Source organism: Tetrao urogallus (assembly GCF_951394365.1).
Source record: "Tetrao urogallus genome assembly, chromosome: 8".
Taxonomy (NCBI): domain Eukaryota; kingdom Metazoa; phylum Chordata; class Aves; order Galliformes; family Phasianidae; genus Tetrao; species Tetrao urogallus.
The window spans coordinates 1,288,257-1,310,298 of record NC_136821.1 but is presented as its reverse complement, the minus strand read 5'-3'; the positions used below and the strand labels follow the sequence as shown (position 1 = coordinate 1,310,298).

The 22,042-nt window shown below is 48.5% G+C and overlaps 1 protein-coding gene across 1 annotated transcript in view; it reads left to right on the top strand.

Moving 5' to 3' along the window:
* The window catches only part of FMNL2 (formin like 2), a gene marked incomplete at both ends in the record, with an annotated part of 106,528 nt that extends 86,394 nt beyond the window's left edge, over positions 1-20,134 (top strand). Inside the window, 16 exons of the mRNA XM_079539252.1 lie at positions 1,811-1,921; positions 2,131-2,280; positions 3,338-3,439; positions 4,385-4,700; positions 5,073-5,270; positions 8,812-8,936; positions 9,395-9,597; positions 10,445-10,679; positions 11,430-11,498; positions 12,152-12,232; positions 12,591-12,720; positions 13,061-13,224; positions 13,865-13,966; positions 14,446-14,544; positions 15,449-15,572; positions 20,025-20,134. Coding sequence (XP_079395378.1) covers positions 1,811-1,921; positions 2,131-2,280; positions 3,338-3,439; positions 4,385-4,700; positions 5,073-5,270; positions 8,812-8,936; positions 9,395-9,597; positions 10,445-10,679; positions 11,430-11,498; positions 12,152-12,232; positions 12,591-12,720; positions 13,061-13,224; positions 13,865-13,966; positions 14,446-14,544; positions 15,449-15,572; positions 20,025-20,134 — 2,319 coding nt within the window. The remainder of the gene's footprint in view (positions 1-1,810; positions 1,922-2,130; positions 2,281-3,337; positions 3,440-4,384; positions 4,701-5,072; positions 5,271-8,811; positions 8,937-9,394; positions 9,598-10,444; positions 10,680-11,429; positions 11,499-12,151; positions 12,233-12,590; positions 12,721-13,060; positions 13,225-13,864; positions 13,967-14,445; positions 14,545-15,448; positions 15,573-20,024) is intronic.
* Between the last annotated feature and the right edge of the window lie 1,908 nt (positions 20,135-22,042).

Here is a 22,042-nt window from a genome sequence, read left to right as displayed (position 1 = left end):
TGTGGGGCTGTGAGGAGCCATGCTGGGGCTCCTATCCGCCCCTCTGCCTTGCTGCACTGCAGGGCTGCGCCGCTTGCCAAGGGTGTACTAAGGCAGCAGTCCTTCCTTTCTGCAGGATGGAATCAAACAGGTCCTGGAGCCAAATCTCCAGGATGTAATGTGAAAGCTCGAGTAATTCAAGTAGTTGCAAGGGCTGAACACAAACAGAGCTATTCCTGCAGGAGCTGGCTTTCAGGCTGCCCTAGATGGAGAAGACGAAAGCTGTCTGTGAAGTTGGAGCTAAAAGGGGTTTGCAGTTAATTGCACTGATCTGATGGGAGGAAAGAGAAATAAAAAGGCAGAAGTATTTTGGGGAAGGTTCCTGTTGTTGACATTGACATACTTCATTTTAAAAGCAACTTTCTTAGATTAATTTTTTTTTTACTTGATAAATTCCTTAGTTGTATATGTAAGGATCTGAGAAAGGAAATGAGACTTTGGCCCTAGTGCTGCAAGAGCCAAAGCAAGTATAACAAGAGCACTTTTGAAATACAGGAACTTGGCAATGGGTGATTTGACAGGACAGCAGCATTCAGCTGGCCAAGGCCAGCTCCAGCACCAGGAGGAACCAGAGCTCCCCAGGGGAGCTAGAAAGAGTCTTCTGCTGTGCATGGTCTCAGAAGTTAATGGCATGAGTAGCACAGTTTGTGTCCATATGGTCCCTGATGAACCCAAGCACTGTGGGCATCCCAGCCAAACCTGCCGTCAAAGGCTGCTGGGCAGCAAACACCTCCCCATGAGTTTATTCTCTGGGAAGAATTATCTCAATAACTGTTGAGAAGTTGGCGTTACTTCTGTCTCTGCATCTACAGTGGTTGGGTTCTGCCCTGCTCAGACCCACTGAGAATGAGGCAGACTTCTTCTTCTTGCAGATTGGAGGTGGTCACTGGAGAGGTGAAGGAGTGCTGGCCATGTGCAGAGAGGGATTTGGCTGTGCCTTACATTCCTCAGTGGGGCAAACCTTTGTGGGGCTTCAGGCACAATTCCTGCCCTTCTGCAGGTACCTCACCCTGCTGTCCGAGGGGCTCTGGCTCCCTTTACTTGAGGGCCTTGACTTGCCTGCACTGTGCTGGGATGCAAACCACAGTATGTTTTCTACAAATAACAAAGCACCTTTTATGTAGTCTTTGCAAGCCTGAATCCAACACTGGTGGGGTAGAAAGCTGCAGAACAGAATAGCAAACAGCAGTCTTCCTTGGCAGTAGCCATAGCAAAATGCAGTCCCTGGCAGTGCTGGTTGGCCCAGGGAACCTGGCATCCCTTTGGGCTCCAGTGCGTGGGATTGGGAGCTTTTGGAGAGGTGCAGAGGAAGCCATGAAGATGATCAAATGGCTGGAGCTCCTTTCCTATGAAGACAGACTGAAGGAGCTGGACTTACTTGGCCTGGAAAAGAGAAGGCTGTGGGGAGACTTCATTGCAGCCTTTCAGTATTTAAAGGGAGTTTATAAACGTGAGAGTTATCAACAGGTAGATAGCGATAGGACAAGGGGGAATGGTTTTAAGCTAAAAAAGGAAGATCTAGGTTGGATATCAGGGAGATGTTCTTTACTGAGGGAGTGATGAGGTGCTGGAACAGCTGCCCAGAGAGGTGCTGGGTGCTCCATCCCTGGTGGTGTTTAAGGCCAGGTTGGATGAGGCCCTGGGCAGGGCCCTAGTGCTTGGGCAGGGGGTTGGATCTTGATGGTCCTTGAGGTCCCTTCCAGCCCAAGCCATCCTATGATTCTATGACTCAGGGCCGTGACATGCTGATGTGTGGTGGCTCCTCTTGCAGGTGGCTTGCATGCAGTTCATCAACATCGTTGTGCACTCAGTGGAGGACATGAACTTCCGGGTCCACCTGCAGTATGAATTTACAAAGCTGGGCCTGGATGAGTATTTGGACGTGAGTATGAGCAGGTTCCTGCATGTGGTCTTTGGAAATGATTGCTTTTCATGTATGATCTCAGCTAATGCTGAAATGCGGAGTGTGTTCCTGAATGATGGAGGTGGCCAAACTCCCACTGCTCTCCCTCCCCTTTGCACTGTGGGTAGTTCTGGTGCTTCAGGCTGCTGCTGGTGCTGAGTGACACCTTTTTGTTTTTGGCTATACAGAAGCTGAAACACACAGAGAGTGACAAACTGCAGGTGCAAATTCAAGCGTATCTGGATAACGTTTTTGACGTGGGAGCATTACTGGAGGATGCTGAAACCAAGAATGCAGCCCTGGAAAGAGTTGAAGAACTGGAAGAAAACATTTCCCACGTTAGTACAAAACTGAAGTCACCTTTCCCTGTGGAGTGATGCACAGCCTGCTCTTCCTGTGTGCTGCAGTATCGCCCTTCTCTTTTGGGAGGTGGACGTGCAGGTGTAGCTAGATAGAATCTCTGGGGTGAGGAGTGTTCAGGAAAGCTTGTGGACTACTGTGCTTTCTTTATGGGTGATGTTCAGATATTTGGCAAATGAAGGAAGTCTTGTGCAGGTAAACTTCCTGGGTGTTTCCCTGCTGTATTTTGAACCTCATGTGGGGCATATTTGTGTTAATGGGTGCACCACTTGCTTCAAAGATTTGTTCATAAGGTATTTATTGACCTGATGAGAAAATGTCTTTTTTTTTGCCTTTTAATTACTTTCCTATTTCACTCAGTCCCCAGGTTGCTGTAAAGTACTGGAATGGCCTTATTAATGTGGGGCTCACCATACAGTTTGTATATCAAGGGACAGTTTGGTCTGGGCTGTGCAGCACAGGAGCATCGTGGCTTTCAAACCCCAAGGGATTTCTGGGGCCTGCAAAAGATACTAATAAATTAAAAGACCACAGGGAAAAAAATAGCAACATGCAAATTCTCTTTCATTCATTGCTTATTAAATTAGCTCTGTTGCGAGAAGTCCTATATAGGTAGTCGTATATAGAAGTCGTTATAGGTGTTACCACTTCAGCACCTATTGACTTTGCAACAGTGCCATTGTAATATTGTGTGTTTTGGATCAAACTTCAGTGTTTTTTCCAAATAATTGCATTTTAAGTTCTTTATTATAGGGTAGACTCTCTTAGCTGGACAGGGTCACGAGTGCAGTCCAGCCAGATTGCCTGCTAGTCATAGCTGAAGGGTAATGCTCATCATTACAGGAGCCTGCAGCTGGGCACTTAGTGCCACCTTGCTCCACACATACAGGAGCCCTTTCTCTTTCACAAGAAAAACTTCAGGATTTGGTGGACATCAATAGTTTACCACGTACCACTGCTCCAACAAGTGTTGATGACATTTTGTTTGAGAAAGATGTCGTTGCTTATATAATCTGTTTCTCTATTCTATGATAGTTATCTGAAAAACTCCAAGATACGGAAAATGAAGCCATGGCAAAGATTGTGGAACTGGAAAAACAGCTTATGCAGAGAAACAAAGAACTGGATGTGATTCGGGTAAGCGTGATGGGAAAACTCTGGCTGGATGCCACGTTTCAGGGGAGGGATCTGGTGTGCATTTTGTGTCTGGGAGGCAATGGCTGTTTTAATGGGCTGAGCAATTTCTGCTAGCTTTCTAATTTTGAACATAGCACAGATTCCAAATAGAACGTCTTGTCTGTACTCTCAAAGATGGGCATTTAACTCGCTCAGTATGCCAGCAAATCAGCGATCCAGACGAGTACATCGTACTGCTCAGGTCTGTAGTGTTCCTGGTTGAGTTTTGCACATGTGGTTGGCTTTGGAGAGGAGTTCAGGGTGGAACTGGAATCTTCCAGACTTAGTTTGCAAAGTATCTAGCACAACCTGCTTTCGGTGTACAATCCAGACATTATTTCTTAGCATGCTATTTTAATAACATAATATTAACTAACCTCAGCCTAAATGTTGACCCACAGCATGACTGGTATCTAGGCTTTCTTCTGAATGTCTGCCTTGGCTACTTGCAGATTCAGTCTCTGCTTCGGATCAGGAGCTCTGTTCCTACTTCCCTTTATGGGTCAACATCTGCTCATAGGCAGAGCAACCAGCAAGGCTTGATACTCTGTGTTACAGGAAAAATCGAGGTAGCATACTAATTCTATGTATTTAAGATTAACATAAGAAATGGAGGCATTATAAAAATAAAACAAATAGCAATCAGAATTTCTGTGTCCCCAGGTGTTGGTATCTGGTGAGTTTTCTCACAGGGCTCAGTGCTGCACACAGCCTTAATGCTGGCGTGGGAAAAACATAAAACAAGTTCTTCCTTACCCTTGAAGATGTATGGTTTGCATGAAAATGCCTTGTTAGATAATGCCTGGCACAGTGCTCGGTCTGGTGTCAGGCTGCCTTCTGTGTCTGGTGCTGGTATTCTGTTTTGTGAATACAAATGCAAATCGCTCGTTTCTGTGGCATTTGCAGGAAATCTACAAGGATGCAAATAGCCAGGTTCACACCTTGAGGAAAATGGTGAAGGAAAAAGAGGAAGCCATCCAGCGACAGTCAACACTGGAGAAAAAGATTCATGAACTGGAGAAGCAGGGGACCATTAAGATCCAAAAGAAAGGCGATGGTGACATCTCTATCCTTCCTGTTGCTCTGGCCTCTGGGATGGTGCCTGCGGGGGCAGAGGCTGCAGCTGGCACGTGTGTCACATCCACTGCTGGAGCCGCAACTTCTGTACCACTGCCACCACCTCCACCACCATTACCAGCCTTAGCAGCAGCATCTGAGGCAGGTAAGGAGCGTCGTGTCCCCCAGCCACAAGTTGGCTGTGATCTGGAGGTGGTTTGTTATTCTGGGGTCAGTCACGGTAGCCTTGCGCTGAAAAAACACCATCAGTTGTTGTTACGAGGTTGCAGACCGTGTTTGTCTGATCCATTTCTGAGCTCTTAATTAGGCATTGGAAAATACTAACTCCCCTCGTGAGGGTGGTTTCCTCCCGTGTTTGTACGCTGAGATAATGCGGTGAAGGGTCCAACAAATACTTGGGCTGGTAGAGAGATGCTGTCAGGACAGGGAAGGTAGTGGGCCCCGCTGGGAGTTGTTCTGCGTCTGCTTGTGCCACGTTGGTTCCTGTGCACTTCAGTTTGTCCTCTCCTTTCCACAGTGCAAAATGGCCCCGTGACGGTGCCAGTGCCACCTCCGCCTCCACCGCCGCCTCCACCGCCGCCCCCAGCACCGCCGCTGCCGGGTCCTGCCTTGGACACAACTCCTGCCGCCCCTCTGCCCCCGCCGCCCCCACCATCAGCACCCCCCCTGCCTGGCACCGCCTCTCCCACCGTGGTTTTCAACTCAGGCCTTGCAGGTAAGGCAGCCGTGTGTCTGCCAGGCACGTGGAGTGTTGGCTGGGGGGGCAGGATGCAGAGGTGGGACTTCTTTTCTCTCAGTCCCCTGGGTAATACTCGTCATGTCTATCTGCTGTTATACTTAGAAAGGTTTGCGAAAGGAAAGATGATTTATCAATTAAACAGATTTGGTTTGATCTGTAGGAGAGAGCTTCTTCAGTGAAACTGAAGCTGCTGCCAGAAATATTTTTCTAACGTGATCATTTTTGGCTTTAAGTGAGCAAAAGTGCAGAACTTCGTGGTTTTGATTTCTTCCCAGTGCACGATGAAGAAAAATCTGTGCAGAAGAATAGCAAACTTTTTGTAATGTTTTGGAAGGAAGGAAAATTTCCTGAGAGTCTTTAATCATGTTTTTATGTACGCTCTGTCCTATGCCAAGCAGCCCATGCAGCAAATGGCTGTTAATTGGTATCACACTCCTTCCCCTCCAGGAAATCTCAAAAGCACATTATGATTTCAGAAGGAGAGACTTAGGAGCCTTTGCTCTCCCCAATGGGCTTTGCAGAGCAGCCCAGTGGTTCTGCAGCATGCAGAGCTCATTGGCACCATGGCTGGGGCAACAGAAAGGCAGGTGTGCCCTTCTGCCCAGCAGTTTCCTGTGCTGATGGGCTGAGAGGGATCCATGGAGGGGTTGGCATCAATGTATCTGTGGTCAGAGCTGTTCTGCCTTGCTGCCTTTTCATTCCGAAGCTGCTGGCTTGATGTTTGTTGTGTCCTTTACCATGTGCCATGGGGAGAGGATTCATCAGAGCAGTTCACAATGCCTCTCTGGTTTCTGCTGCCAGCTTTGCACTTGGACTGAGATGCTGGGGCAGTATGTCAGATTGCAGAATGTTTAAAACCCAGCTGAGTATCCAGGAGGTTCCCCAGTTACGTATGCAGAGGCTGATGGCAGGGGGTGTTTGATATGGCTGTGGTACAGGTGGGACATGTCCACAGGCAGGCAGGGTGGGCATTTTGTAGTGGATTAGAACTGAAAAGGAAAATGAAAGCGCCTTTTCTTGATAAACCAGTTACATGGCAAGTAGTGTTTCTCAGGGCAGGACCCTTCTGGGCTGGGGGGAAGTGGGTGCAGCGATAAATCCTGCTGTTCTGACCACTGCTAACATATTTTTCTCCATTCTTTCTGCTTCCTGGTAAGACGGGCCGATCAAGCTCTTCTGTAGGTTGCTTTCTGCTAAGTATTTAACTACCTTTTCCCTTTCCCTCTGTCCTGCTTTGCTGTGCCCTGTGTGTGCCTGTGACTGTGTGTTTGTGTCCAGGAGGTGGTGGGAGGGCCGAGGCGGGTGCAGAGGGGTTGCTGAACACAAGGCACGCTTTAGCTTTGGGTTTGCTGCCAGCCAGCAGGATTTGGCCTTCCCAGGCCCTGATCCAGCAAAGCACTTCAGCACGTAATTAAGATGTGGCTTCTTTTGGGCTGCCCTCCAGCCACGACCGTGTCCCCGCTGCGCTGCCCTAAGCAGTGCAATTCTTGAGGACATCACCTTGCCAGCTGACAGCGTGTCTTGGTAAGGGAGGAGATTTTGAAGGAAGAGATTTCGAAGGCATTTTGTTCAGCTGAGCGAGGGAGCTGTCCTGAAATAACCTGGGAGCAGTTACTAATCTATTCTAATGTATGCATGAGATGAAGATGTGTTTTTCATGGGAGTTTTAGCTTGGAAAAAAGTCTTTTATTTTGGGGATTACTTAGGATTAAACACATTCATTGTACAAAGTGTAAAGCCATTTGGTTTAGATGAGCAGAAGTTGACGGTGTTCATGTCTTCCAGTTGGACAAATATATTTCTCAGAGTATTCAGACTTTGAGGCTGAATACTGTGTACGTTCCTTGTCACTCACAGACATTTGTTGTGAGCAAGTTCTCTAGCTGGGAATTTATTCTTTGCAGCATCCTTGCAAAAAGGAATATGACTTGGAACGTACACAGACACACAACTCGACTGTTGCTTTGGAAGTGGTGGGACAAAGCAAGAGTGGTGTTCTCAGCATTCACCTGGTTCTGGTGCACAAGAGGCTGTGCCCTGAAACTGCTGATCTGTCATGGCAAAAACGTGCAGCATCAGTAGGGGAAAGTAAAATAGTTATTTGCTCAAGTGCTTTGCAAGCTGGGAAAGTGTCTTCTGTAATCAAGGAGAAAATAATCCAGCATCTCTATGTAGCATCCAATAGATGCCCCTGCTATGGATGCAGGGTAGGCAGCAGTCAGGATTTCCTTGGAGCAAGCGCTGAATTGAGCTGAGTCAAACACAAACTGTCCCCACCTTGGGGAGATGTGAACCTGCTGTGGGGTGCAGGGAGCCCAGAGCTGGGTGGGAGGGTTGGGACATGGGCATGATGCTGCTCAGCCTGCCTGGCCCTGCTCACAGGAAATGGGCTCTTTTCTCCAGCACTGGAGATGAGGGGCTTCTGTTTCTTCTTTGCAGTTTGGGAAGAAATGGTTTCTTTACTAAAACTTTTGGAGTGCCACATTCATCAATCACTGCAATGAAGATCCTGAATTTGCAGCAACTAGCAGCTACGTGTTTTCATCAGCATACAAAGAACTGAGCACTGAATTAACAGAAATGTTCATGTGCCCTCCAGATCTGTTAGGAATAGGAATGAAGTTGTTTTCTTTGCTCCTATGTTACTTTTTGTACTCCTTTCACTGATGAATGAGAGTAGTTTCTTTAGCTTCTCTATGTGGGTTACTGAGACATGAGTTCTGCATGACCTGAAAAGATGAAAGCCATTACTTAAAGTGTGTGAAAGCTCACGTGTGCTGCAACCCCCTGTTTTGGCTTTAAAAGGTAGCCCTGACCCCTCTGAAAGAGCACTGCCCCATTGCAGCAGTGGAACCTTGGGAAAGGAGCTTTTTTCCTTCTTGTCACCTGTTCTGGGTTGAACTTTGTGATGCATCTACTGCCAGTGACACATCCTCCACCTCAGTGGTGGAGGTGTGTCCTCAGTTGGCTGCTTTAGCTGTTGCTAAGGGCTGAGGCCACCATGCCTTCATTGATGTGGATGGTGCTGCTTGCTGTGCTGCTGTTAGCAGCTGGGTTGGGCTGCACGTGCTCAAGCAGCCCTACACTGTGCGTGGCCATGCACCAGCTTGTGCCGAGGTGGGCTCTGCAGCCAGCAGGACAGGGTTAAATTTGGCTGCTCCATCAGTTTTCTTTAGCGTTCAAAAATAACATGGGCTTTTAAAGCAGCCCAGGACAACACGGGGCAATAAAAGTAATAACACATTTCCTTTTGTGTAGTTTTCACAGCCTCTGGCGTTCAGTCCCATTCTGCAGACGCTGGCCCTGAAGCAGCCAGAGGGTTGGATAAAAGCCTCTCTGCACTGCCTGCCTGTCAAGGCAGCAGGATCTTTTCAGGCTTCTCAGGGTGATCATTTAGCTATGGCCAGTTCTTCCTCCAGTGCTGGAATGCCAGCTCTATAGAGATCACGGTCTGGGCACGTGGGGTGTTTTTCAGCTGCTGGGGAGTTGATCATTTCCTTTCCTCTGGTGTCTTTAGCTGTGAAAATCAAGAAGCCAATCAAGACCAAGTTCCGCATGCCGGTGTTCAACTGGGTGGCCCTCAAACCCAACCAGATCAACGGGACGGTCTTCAACGAAATAGACGACGAGAGGATCCTGGAGGTACGAGCAGTGCTGGCTGCCTTCCGCTCCCCGTGTCTGTCCACAGCTCAGTATTGGCCCTTGCAGAGATGTACTGTGGCCAACAGCTAGGGGTAGGGCTGGTGTGTGGCATCGTACCAGGGAAAGAGGCCTAAAGCAGCCCAGAGCAGGGCTGAGCACTCAGGTGCTGTGTGGTCCCTGTGCTATGAGGTAGATGCACGTGGCTGGATGAAGTGTGAGTGCTAACGTGAATGTTTGCCTGAACTTCTGAACACATGTAGGGCTGTTGGGGCTGGAGGCCAAATTTCCTGATTACTGACTCAGGAGCTCATGTTTACTACACTGTGCAACCCCTGGCTGAAGTTCTCTGCTGCAGCCACAGCAGCCACAGGGTCTTACTGCAGTTCTGGTATGATGCTGGGCAGTGTGGGTTATAATACTTGCCGTGGGAAGGATAAATCGCTTTCTTTCCTTTTTAGGATTTAAATGTGGATGAATTTGAAGAAATATTCAAAACAAAAGCCCAAGGTCCGGCCATTGATCTTACATCAAGCAAGCAAAAAATAACTCAGAAAGGGTCGAACAAAGTCACATTATTGGATGCAAACAGGGCCAAGAATCTTGCCATCACTTTAAGGAAAGCTGGAAAGACAGCGGATGAAATATGCAAAGCTATTCACGTGTAAGTAAAACACTTGTCAGCAAAGAAATCATATTCAAGATTTACTGTGGTTTTTGGTAAGTGGAATGGCTTTGAATTGGCAGTTGATGTAAATGTTTTTGCATCTGGAAAAAATCCATCAGTAAGGATGGAACCAATCTGAATTCCCACAAATCGGATTCCCTTGTACTACAGTATGTTAACTTGCAGTTTTGTGTTGCTCTATCACTATATGGGCTTAACAAATTAACACATATTTTATTAAATAAGCTAATTCATGTTCATCCACAGTATGTCATTGCATACTGAATTTCTCATTTGATGTACATGGTATTTTTTGTTCTAATGAACACTCCAGAGGCAGAGTATCAGCCATTGCAGCTTGCTCCACAAAGCACAAGTTGAGTCCAAGTGCGCTGGAAGCATTTTGCACGCAGTGAGGTTTATGTAATCGCCCCACGCAGTGCCAAACCCAAATGTGATACAGGTGTGTCCAAGCATAACTGCAGCATAGGATCCTACCATGCCCCATCCTGCAGGGTATGGACCCAACCTTCCAGCTCCAGCCCTCCAGCTGTGCCAGCTCCTTCTTTGGAAACAGAATCAAGGTGCCAAGCAGCATTCACACCAGCACTTATGTCCGTGCTGTCTCTGCGCAGTAAGCAGGTTAACATCTTTATGTGCAGACAGCTTCGTGGGCAGGATTGTACTCACAGCTGTGGGACACCCCCAGGGATGGTGGCCCCCCACTCCCTGAGCAGCCTGTGCCAGTGCCTGACTGCTCTTTGGAGGGGGAATCGTTCCTCTTATCCAAACTGAGCCTCCCCTGGCACAACATGAAGCCATCACCTCTCGTCCTGTCGCATAGGTTTGACCTGAAAACGCTGCCAGTGGATTTTGTTGAGTGCCTCATGAGGTTCCTGCCCACCGAGAACGAGGTGAAGGTGCTGCGGCTCTACGAGCGGGAGAGGAAACCCATTGAGAACCTGTCTGATGAAGATCGGTTCATGATGCAGTTCAGCAAGATTGAGAGGCTGATGCAGAAGATGACCATCATGGCATTCATAGGCAACTTTGCTGAAAGCATCCAGATGCTCACCCCGGTGAGTGGGAGACAGCCCTGGAGATGTGCTAGTCGTGGGGAAATGACCTGGGGGTGTCTGGGTGTGGGACACCATTTCCCCATGGGTGGGAAATGTGGGAGCTGCTCTCTGTGGTGCAAGTCAGGCTTGCAGGGCACAGTGCAGCCAAGTGCTGACGTGGGGCTGCCAGGGCAGGTTGTAGAGATCTTAATTTTCCTTACACAGTGATGGTTTGAGTGTCATAGAGTCATTCTGAGTTTGAGTCATTCTCACAGAGGCAGAATGAGAAACAACTGCATGAATGAAGAAGTGCTTTTCTAGGTATATTCTCATCTAACAGTGACTCAGAGATCCCAGGCACTGTTTCTGTGGCAACTTATACCCTGCACTGCTCCACATCATCCCATTTCTTTACCCTGTAGAAGTTTAAAACCAGTTTCAATGAAAATCTACTTGTCTGTGCCATCACGGAAAATTACTTTCAGTGCTGGTCTGAGGGCTCTTTGAAGTATGTCCCATGCATCTTTCACAGTCATAAGGACTGAAATATAAATAGTTTTCCTCAACCACATCTGAGTGTTAGAAATCTGCAGTGCAAATTAATTTTTTGAAATCCTGACATGCCAGGGCAGGGTAGCATTCATGCTGGGACGCACAGAATTGATTGAAAACGTTGCTGGTTTTTTGTTTTCCTTAGAGTGGAAGTGTTTTGAATTTAATTTTACTTTCAGGTTGTGCATTAACCAAAATTCTCCCTCTGTTTACTTGCAGCAACTTCACGCCATTATAGCTGCATCTGTCTCCATAAAGTCGTCTCAGAAGCTTAAGAAAATACTGGAGGTATGTCTGACTTTGGCTGTGCTCAACCACTCACCAGTGCATCCCCTTATGTGTACTGAAAGTGCATGTGGATGCTGGCGTACAGACTCTCAGAGGTATCATAGAATCATAGAATCACTAAGGTTGGAAAAGACCTAGAAGCTCATCCAGTCCAACCGTTCACCTATTCCCAATAGCTCCCACTAAACCATGTCCCTCAACACAACATCCAGCCTTTCCTTGAACACCCCCAGGCTCGGTGACTCCACCACCTCCCTGGGCATCCATTCCAGTGCCTGACCACCCTTTCTGAAAAGTAATACTTCCTAATGTCCAGCCTGAATCTCCCCTGCCGTAGCTTGAAGCCATTCCCTCTGCTCCTATCACTAATGACACGAGAGAAGAGGCCGACCCCCAGCTCACTACAACCTCCCTTCAGGAAGTTATAGAGAGCAATGAGGTCTCCCCTGAGCCTCCTCTTCTCCAGGCTGAACATTCCCAGCACCTTCAGCCTCTCCTCATATGGCCTGTGTTCCAGACCCCTCACCAGCTTTGTTGCCCTCCTTTGAACACGTTCCAGGGTCTCAGTATCTTTCTTGCAGTGAGGGGCAAAGTGAGGTTTCATTGTGCATTTGCCCTGAAAATTCCCTCTCTGCTCTGTTTTGCTCTGGCAGATAATCCTGGCTCTCGGTAACTACATGAACAGCAGTAAGCGAGGAGCGGTGTATGGATTTAAGCTACAGAGTCTAGACCTGGTGAGTAAACCAGAGGCAATGAGGGGACATGAGCTGAAATGCATCCCTTTTAAATGGAGAGTGGCTGCTCAGGGCTCATCAGTCCCCAGCCAATAAAGGCAGAGGCAGCAGAGCATAGCGGTCAGGGGAGGCTCTTCCCTGCACTCCCTCTGAGATGACCCTTACCAGCATTTTGGTGGCCCCTCACAATGAGGCCACAAATCCTCAGACCGCTGTGGAAATCCACCCATTTGTGTGGGCCTTTACAGCTGTCTCTGTCAGATGGAGAAACACTCGGGAAAACAAACACCCTTTCGGTTGCTTTGTTTGGTGTCTGCTGCACCTTAACCCAGCAATCTTGTTGCTTTTTTCTCCTCAGCTCTTAGAAACAAAGTCAACAGACCGAAAACAAACCCTGTTGCACTATATTTCTAATGTCGTCAAGGAGAAGTACCAGCACGTATCCCTCTTTTACAATGAACTTCATTACGTGGAGAAGGCTGCTGCAGGTACTGTAACCACGGCCGTGCCCTTAGTGCACCTGCTGGGCTCTCAGTGCTTTCCCACTTGGACCATTCTAAGAACAAAACCAGGTGGTTTCAGTGTTATCTACCAGTGTGGTAGCAGAGCCAATTTAGGGAGGGCCCTCAGTGCCAGCAGGTTGCCTGGCCTAGCACGCACAGCAGGGATTGGTGCTGTTAGCATCACAGCAGTGACCTCCCCTGCTTGGTGAGGGGCAGTGGCAGCCACTGCTGTGGTTGGGGGCACTTTGTAGCTGGGAGCTGGTCATGCTGTGGGTTGGGTGCTTGCACAGCAGGAGCGATTCAGCAGTTTTGTTTTATTTCCTAGTGTCTCTAGAAAACGTCCTCTTGGATGTGAAGGAGCTCCAGAGAGGCCTGGATCTGACGAAGCGTGAGTACACCATGCATGACCACAACACGATGCTGAAGGAGTTCATTCAGAACAATGAAGGAAAGCTGAAGAAACTGCAGGATGATGCCAAAATTGCCCAGGTATTTCTTAATTCTTGGGGTGTGAATGACTTGGAGAAGCAGAGCACTCTGTGCATAGTCAGGGTGTTTTCTGCTGACGCTGAGTTACTCTGCAGTGGGGTTTGAGTGAAGAGGCACAGAGTCTCCATGGCTCTCCTTTGTTCTGACGTGAATGTATAAAATGTGCATTACTTGTGAAATGAGGAATTATTAGTCTGTCATGGTGCATAAAAGTTTTTCCCATGATGCTGCCCTCATGCATTCTTACCATTCGTTTTTTCTCTTTTGTGGTGAGGCCAACCTTAGGTTATTTGCTTGTGCTGCTGTTTTTCCTAGCAGTTCTTCTAGCTGCAGATATGTCTTACTTCCATGAGCTTGGTGACAGCCCTGCACACGTTCTTGACAAACTCTGGTTCAAGCTCTCCTGCTCTCTTCTGAGACAGGCTTTAGCCACGAATGAATAGCAACATGTCACAGCAAGTGCTTGCTTTTATATACACTGCAGGGAGGAGGAGGTGCAGTTCTGTGTTTGCTCCTGTCCCCATGCTGAGTGTAGGTGTGCTCATGCCAGCCAGGGATTCCAACTCAGAGGAAATGTCAGCCCCTTACACCGAGTTCTGATATGCTGGTGAGCATATCTTGAAGTGTGCGCTTTTTGTAGGATGCCTTTGATGATGCTGTGAAGTATTTTGGGGAGAATCCGAAGACAACACCTCCCTCAGTTTTCTTCCCAGTGTTTGTCCGATTTGTGAAGGCCTATAAGGTAAGCAGGAGCATCATCCCCTTCTCTTCTGTCATTCTCAGCATGGTTTGCCATCTGTTGTCTCAAGGTTCCCAACAGCACAGCTTGTAGCTCCCCCTAGCTTCGATGCAATGCAAGCACAGCAGCACCAGCCCAGGGCTGCACCAATAGTTGCTTTGGGATTATTTTCAGGGCTGAAAGGCAGCACTGCTGTCTGAAATGCCAGAGGAGTCCTCAGAAACAATGTCTGTGAGATTAAAGTTCTCACCTTCAACCCTGACCCTTTGGGATCAGGGTCAGGGGCTTTGTGTGACCTGGGACTCTCTCCCTGCCCACTAATTTCAGACTTTGCTTAGCTGAATTGCTGCACCCTCAGTTTGCCTGCTTGGAAAATGTAGTTCATTTGTAACATTCAGGTTCCTTGTAGTGATTTGAAGATGTAACTTTTTGGGTCTTTTTATGTATGTTTGTGTGTGTGTGTGTGTGTGTGTGATAAATAGCAAGCAGAAGAAGAGAACGAACTGAGAAAAAAGCAGGAACAGGCCTTAATGGAAAAACTTATGGAACAGGAAGCGATGATGGAGCAACAGGACCAAAAGGTATGGAGCAGACAGGTCTTACAGGTGGGGTGCATTCACCTGTTTTTCTTCACAGCTCAGAACCTGCAGCTCTTTGCAGTGCTTGAGTTGCCCAGACTTAGAGCTACCCAGAAATGTGGTCTCTGAAAGTTTTCTCGTTTTGTGGGGAAAGCTGAAATTGACTGAAAGAATCCAAGTGTGTACTAATTCAACTTCAAAGCTTGCAAAATTCAGAAAGCCAAACAGACAAAAAGTCACCTAGCCCATGTTGCTGTTGGCCACACTTTTTTCCTGCTTTGGCATTTTACTGTTTTAAAAATCCCCTCTGTATTCATTGTGCAGAGCCCCCCGTTGCTTGCAGGGATCTCCAGATCTTTCCCTGTTTGAGCATCCCAGCAGGAGTCTGCCCTGCGTTACCACTTGATAGGAATTTTCTGACCTTTTCTTTGTTTTATTTTTTTCCCTAAATGAATGCTTTAGATGTGCTGGAGCATTTCCACAGCTCCAATGGCCCTTGTGTTTGCTGAAGCTGCTTCATGCAACTCTCGTGCCTAACAGGTGCCCTTAATCCCAGCCAGGCATTTTCTGTTGGATGGAAAGCTTGTTCTCCTCCTTCACTTAATGCTGCTTGGAGGAGAAGGCTTGGAGTCTTGTTCCAAGTGAGGAGAAGGCTTAGGATGAAACTGCAAACCTAAGAAAGAGAAACAGCTTGGCAGCCAGGCCAAGTTAGCTTGTAACTCTGGCTGTCACCCCCAGCTCCTGAGCTCGCCATGCTCACATCTTTCCCTGGGCTTGCAGAACTGGGCAGAAAGGTGGCAGTTACTGGTGTTCATTGCTGCAGGTGGGGTCACCTGGTCTTTCAGACAGAGGAACTGGAGCAAAGATCCTTACAAATCCTTACAAATCCTCTCTTCTTTGCTTTCAGTCTCCTTCTCATAAAACAAAGAGACAGCAGCAGGAGCTAATTGCAGAGCTCAGGAGGCGGCAGGTCAAGGATAACAGGCATGTGTACGAAGGGAAGGATGGTGCTATTGAAGATATTATAACAGGTAAAGCCCTTTTGTTCCATAATCTCAGAGGCCCTTTCACCAAGGTTAAAAATGCGTATCTGCCTAATAGCTATTGTACATGCATTATGTGATTCTTGTAGAGCTGCTGGAGCACAGCTTAGGAGATTGTTTACATGACGTGAATCAATGATAGAAGGTTTTGCTAAGGGAGCAGACAAAGCCCAGTAACCTGCTTTTGCGTGTTCACTGTCGGCGCTGCCCGTGTTTGTCACAAGCACAGACTTTGGGCACGTGCTGTTTCTGACCTCTTCTCTTTCAGCATGTTGGGACACACTTGGTCTCTGATCTCTAGAGTAAGCAGCTCAGATCTCAGCTGATATTCGGTGGGGATATGCATGCTGTGCAGATCTTTCCCAGAAATCTTTACTTTCCCATAACTGGAATGAATGACAGATGTTTAACATTATTAAGAGCCTGCATTTTCATTAAAATGTACTAGCAGTAATTGCACCACATTATTGCACACTTACAGGAAATCATTTAGTCAAACCTGAATGACGGATGGCCCTGAGCAGCTTCTGGTTTTACTGCTTTTCAGTTTGGCAGAAGTCTGCCCTGATCACCACTGGGTTGCAGAGGGGGACAGAACCCACCATCAGTGCTAGGGAAGCAGGGACGTTGTGAGCTGCTAGAGCTCCTCTGAGTCGTGCTGTGCTCAGCAGTCTGTGCCACTGCTCTCGTTGCAGTGCTGGGATTTTAGTGCACTTCTTCACCTGTGGTGTGGAAGGATCAAGACTGTAAGACTTTGATGGCTTTACAGCAGTTGAATTCTGTTGCACAGAAAGTCAGCAAAACAATCTTTGGGTGAGACGGCCTTGACTGCTTCTCCCAGATGTTTGTCATATTGTTTCCTCCCTCTGGGAGGAAGAGGAGAGCTGCTTTACCTCTCAGTGAGGAATTTTTGCCCAACTGCATGAGAGGGTTGGAATGCTCTTAGTGAAGCTTTCACAACTCTTTCTAACATTTGATTAAGAGATTCCTATGATAATATTCTCCATGTAAGAGGCAGACTTGCTGTAATACCCAATCACTTCTGCTTCTACGCCTCCTTTGGACTCCTGGAAGCTGGTGTAGTTGGCGAAGTGGCTCTGCTGCTCAGTGGGAGGAACAGATGGTGCAAATGATGCCAGCCTGTGTGCAGCCCCATGCCAGCGTGCCAGGCTCAGCCAACCTGACCATCCCCTGTGGTGCCCAGCCCTTCCAGCTATGGGGTGCCCCGGGGCCCTGGGCCGTGCAGTGACACATGAGGCACAGAATGTCAGGTTGAACTGAGGTCACTTGGCTGCAGCCTGTGACAGCTCGTGCAGTGGCGTGGAAATAATCAGAGGTGTCACTTGATGCTGGCTTAGTGCCTCATCAGGTGCATGGGGAAGCCCTGCTGGCTGGGACAGGATGGGATGCGGTCTGAAGCCACGCTCTTCCAGAGTCGTAGCCTTTACCTTTAGCAACAGTCTTTCAAAACCAGAGACAGATACGTAGTGACTTAAAATTGCCTCCTTACCAAATCCTCCTGCACTGCGGTGTCATGGGCTGGTTGGAACGTGCAATCCTGTACCTGGTTGTCCTTAACCACGCGCTAACCGTGTACTAATGCCATCGATCTGTGCTTCTCACTGCTCTGTTTGTTTGGCTGTTATTCCCATGCAGTGCTGAAGACTGTGCCCTTTACAGCTCGAACCGCCAAGCGGGGCTCTCGGTTTTTCTGCGAACCTGTTCTCACTGAGGAATTCCATTACTAAACTATTCCTCTTTCACATCTGATGCTCTTAGACAAAAAAGGTTGCTGTAGATTTTTTTGACACTTCTCCATTTGTATGGACCTCAGCCAGGATCGTGTGAATGTTGAGTGTATAGCAATGTCCGGCGTCCGCCTGAAGTCGTATCGATGTCACCTTCATTGCATGTGTTGTGTTTCAGTAACGTTTTATTTCATCCCATTCAATCTGTGTTGGATGCTTTTGGCCATCCTCACATTTCAGAGGCATTGCTAACCCTTGTGACAAGTGCCATAGAACAGCAAGTGGGGGAAGTCACAGTAGATTCGGTGCTGGCTCCATAGGATAGACAAGGCTCAGGCCAAACACAGTCGTACTGTGACAGTTCACTTGGCTTTTCTATGTCATCTCTGCTGGCTGCAGATCTTTCTCTGCATGCAAATGTACCTGAGTAGTCTGCATGTAATAACTGAGCTGTAAGCTAGGGGAACTGTGCATGGCTTCGGTGGGACCTCCTTGGGCTTTGCTTTACTGGTCTGGAAGGGTTATCTGTGGTAATGTGTCCCCTGTGCGAGGAGCATAGTTTCGGCCTTTCTAACCCTTGCCTGCATGTTTGCATGTCAGACACAGAATGGAGTACATCTTCTCTCATTTGTTCACATCCACGTCTAACTTTTTCAGTTCCATGCCAACTTCTATCAAACTAAAATTGGTGATGTTAGCTGAGCATTAACCAATTCTCACGGAGGCCGGCACGGTGCCATGGGCTTCGTAACAGCGTGGGGTGAGAGCTGGGCTGGGTGGGAGGCAGCAGGGCTGGGATGTGCCAGCCCACAGCTGTGGGCACAGGGCAGAGCTTGGCATGGAACTGAGCACCATAATCCTGTGGTGTGCAGTGTCAGGAGGGTGTGCTTAACCCTGCATGTCTCTTAACACTGTTGTCTTGAATTAAGGACGGATGGCTTAAGAAGACAACAGTGTTCACTTGGCAATATGTATTTTTATGAATGCTTCTAATAAAATTGCAAACTATAATCAGCTCAACAGTTATTTGCTCTTTCAAGTTAATTGCTGTATTATCTTCCTGGAGCCAATCTTCAAAGCAGCTTGGAATTTGGTTAGCAAGAGGGAAGGGTGGCCCTCGTGTCCTTTCCTCTCCTCCTCTAACCTCTCATGGCCTCGGCCTCACCCCTCCTCTCGCTCTGCTGGCTAACATGCCTGCCATTTTTGAACGCTCAGTTGACTTGCTCTCCATTTCCCATCCCATTTTTTACTTAACCATCATTTTTTTTTTTTTTTTTCTGTTTAGCCCTAAAGAAGAATAATATCACTAAATTTCCAAATGTTCACTCGAGGGTAAGGATTTCTTCTAGCACATCGGTGGTGGAGGATACACAGAGCTGGCAAGCATCACTTTTTACTTAGCTTCCTCCTCTCTCTGTATGCCCGAAGCCTGGCAGCAGCTGTGGCTAAGCATAGTGCTGATGAGGGCCTGAAGGCAGCAGACATTCAGCCCATTGGTTCCCACCTCTGTGTGGCAGGGGGTTGCTGAGCCTGCTGGCTGGTCGCCACCTTCCTGCTCTCTCGATTTTGGCCCTTTCTCTTCCAAGTTGAGCCCGAGGTAGGCAGCCTTGTCCCAGGTTGTTACAGCCCGTAAATCCCTGGCTGTAGCACCCAGCTCCTGCTGCCTGTGCTCCGCAGGTGTGCGGTGCTGCGGCCGTGGAAGGGGCACCAGTGAAGGCTGGGAGCACAGGGCAGCATGGGTGGCTTCTGCTGTGCTGAGAGCTGAGGAGTTGGGGAGTGGGGGCTTAGAGTGAGCTGTAAGTCAGCCAGGGAGTGCATGGGAGGGTTTCCCCAACGAAGCACCCATTTTTTTTCTCCCAGGAAAAAAAAAAAATTCTACCTCAGTTATGTGTAAGGTGCACCAAGCATGCTGTGTAGCTCATCTCCATAGCACAAGAAGCCAAGCAGTCACCTGTCCTCACCACGCTCTTAACACGGGCTTTGTTAAACCCCCACTGCCGGCTTTCTCCATTGTTGGCTCCATCGCATGCTCAGTACTGCCCTCCTCTCCCCTCCCAGCCCCAGCAGCAGCCCAGCCCTGCACCCCTCGGGTGGCAGCTGTGGCTGCAGGCTTGCAGGCTGGGCGCAGGGGGATGCCTGCTTTTTCTCAGGGCACCTTCTGATAGTCGAATGGGCGGATGGGCCACGTAAATGCATGCCTGTTTTGGTGAGCACTTATCCCGTTGTGTCCTGTGTTTCGCATTCACCGTGTTCCATCCTGCATCAGAGAACTCATTCAGCGCAGGGCGGTGAGGCCCTGGCACTGCTGCCCGGTGCTGTGTGGGTGCCCCATCCCTGGGGTGCCCGAGGCCGTGGGGTGGAATTGGGCAATCTGTAAGGTCCCTTCTGACCCCATTCCCCGGTTCCATGTCTCTCACCTCAGGGATTTAGAGGCTGCACAAACAGTGTTAGTGAATACGAGCTGCCCACGGGTGGGCAGGCACCCAGCCCAGCAGCGCTGCTCCGTTAGTGCCCCCGGCACTCGGGGCGCACACCAGCACCGCCTGCTGCTCGGTGTGTTGCCATGGGGCCCATCAGCTGTTCTGCTAGGACCCACTCCCTCCTCCCGTTGCTACCCAAGCTGCTTTGACTGGCTTCCAGCAGGCCCGATCCCTGCAGTGCACGCTGACCGGGGCCGCTTTCCTCCCTGCAGATCTTCGAAACCAGCCGTACCGCCGGGCCGACGCGCTGAGGAGGAGCGTGAGGCGGCGCTTCGACGACCAGACCCTGCGCTCTGCCAACGGCACTGAGATCACCATGTGAGCTGAGGCCTCCGCAGGGCCGGGCTGCCAGCGGTGCCCCTCCCTGACCGCCTTGGGAACAGTATGGTTACCCCTAAAGGGCTCAGACACCTAGAAATGCATAGGAACGTCAGCGATGGGCTCTCCGCTCAGCCGTAGCTAACAAGTGCCTAAAATGGAAGTACCTGCTCAAATTAATCGAAGCAATAGGACTTGATTTGATTGGGTATCTTTTGACACCAATACGTTATTCAGTATTTTTAACCAAAAAGTAAAGTATGTGTTGTTTTTGGGTGTTTAGTTGGGTTTGATTATGTGAAAACTTAGCGATCGGTCTTCTGTTGGCCGGACCTGGATCCCGACTGGTTGGAAAGAGGTAACTCTGGATGTGCTCTGCTGCTGGGCTTCTACATGCATTCCTGTCCTTGGCCGAGGGCTGACCTTGGCTTCAGCTGCACTTACTGGCTTTTTTTTTTTTTAAAAAGAAACAGAACATTTAAGGGCTTTCTGTATCTAGTAGGGAAATAGCAACAAGAAGAGCTCCGTACCTCGTTCCGCCATACAGACTCCATGCGCCGTAGCTGGACGTGGTAATGTAATTCTGTGGTGAGATCTTTGGCAGTGAACCCTGTGTTTGCTGTAAGGTTCTGGGTTTGGTGGTGTGCAGTGCGGGGCTGAGGCACGAGGGGTACGGGGGAAGCGGTGCATTGCAACTGCGCAGCGTGCGAATGGCAGAGAACGCATTGCCTGCTCTTCAGTTAGAGGCACTTTCATCTAACAGTGTATTTATTAATTAGCACTAAGGTATTAACATCTCAGTAATCAGTATTAGGGTTCCCAGGACCATTACAGCTCAGTAGTAGCACAGAGATCGCATTAGTGCCCCGTACGGCCGCGGTTCCGGCTGCGCTGTGACCCCACAGCTCCCTCTGACAATCCAGCTCCAGTTAAGTCTCAGGGCTCACGTGTCCATCAGCTGCCCTGCAAGGTTTGGTGTCACATTCCGAAAGCTTCCCCAGGGCCGGAGCAGCGCCCTCTGCACCCCACAGAGCCTGCAGCGCCGCCTGGAGCCGGCGGTTGTCCGGCCCAGAGGAGGAGTGGGACTGCAGCTCTGTTTGTGCTTCCCGAGCTCGTTGTGCTCACAGCTTCCCCTCCTGGCATCGCCGCATCAATATGTTAATTGTAAAATTTATTGTATAGTATTTAACCACTGATTTTCTTTTCTTTTATGTTGTGCTTACGTGAACCACTGGTGAAGGTCCCATTTTTCTTGGATAATGTGTAGTTATATGATAATCTGTTTTTAAATGTACAGATATTTTGCTACAAAATCGGTGCCGTTTTTTTTTTATGGTTTTTACACTTCTTTCACCCCCACTTTAGCCTCTGGGTAATATTGTAAATATTGTTTAAAAAAAAAAAAAAAAAAGCATCATCCTGTGCTATACAATCCGAATGTTATTTTAACTTATAGTTTTTGTTTTTATATTTAACTAAATGGACAGCTGGGGGCTCAGTTACCGCATTGACCTCTGCTCACCCATTTCCAGAGCGTTTCCTTTATCAGCAGCCACCCCTGCACTCACAGCACCGTGTGCTGAAGGGAACATGCCACTGCCTCCCTGCACTGGGAGAGCATTCAGTCGGGCCAGCAGTTTGGTACAGTGGTGGTCAGAGAGCTCACAGCTCCACTGCCTCATTCCTGTGCTCAAAGGTATTTTGTTGTTTTGGTTTTGTTTTTAAATTTAAGACAGGAATGATCATTCGACTGGAATGGAACGCTGGCATGTTCTCTTTCATATTTTTCTAGTAATAGATCTGCTTCTTAGCAATATTAGAAGTGTTTTATAAAAGCAGTTCATGTTACTTTCCTGGTCTGTCCCTGGCATAAGAGCAAATAAACTATTTACACTACTACACTGTAATCCCT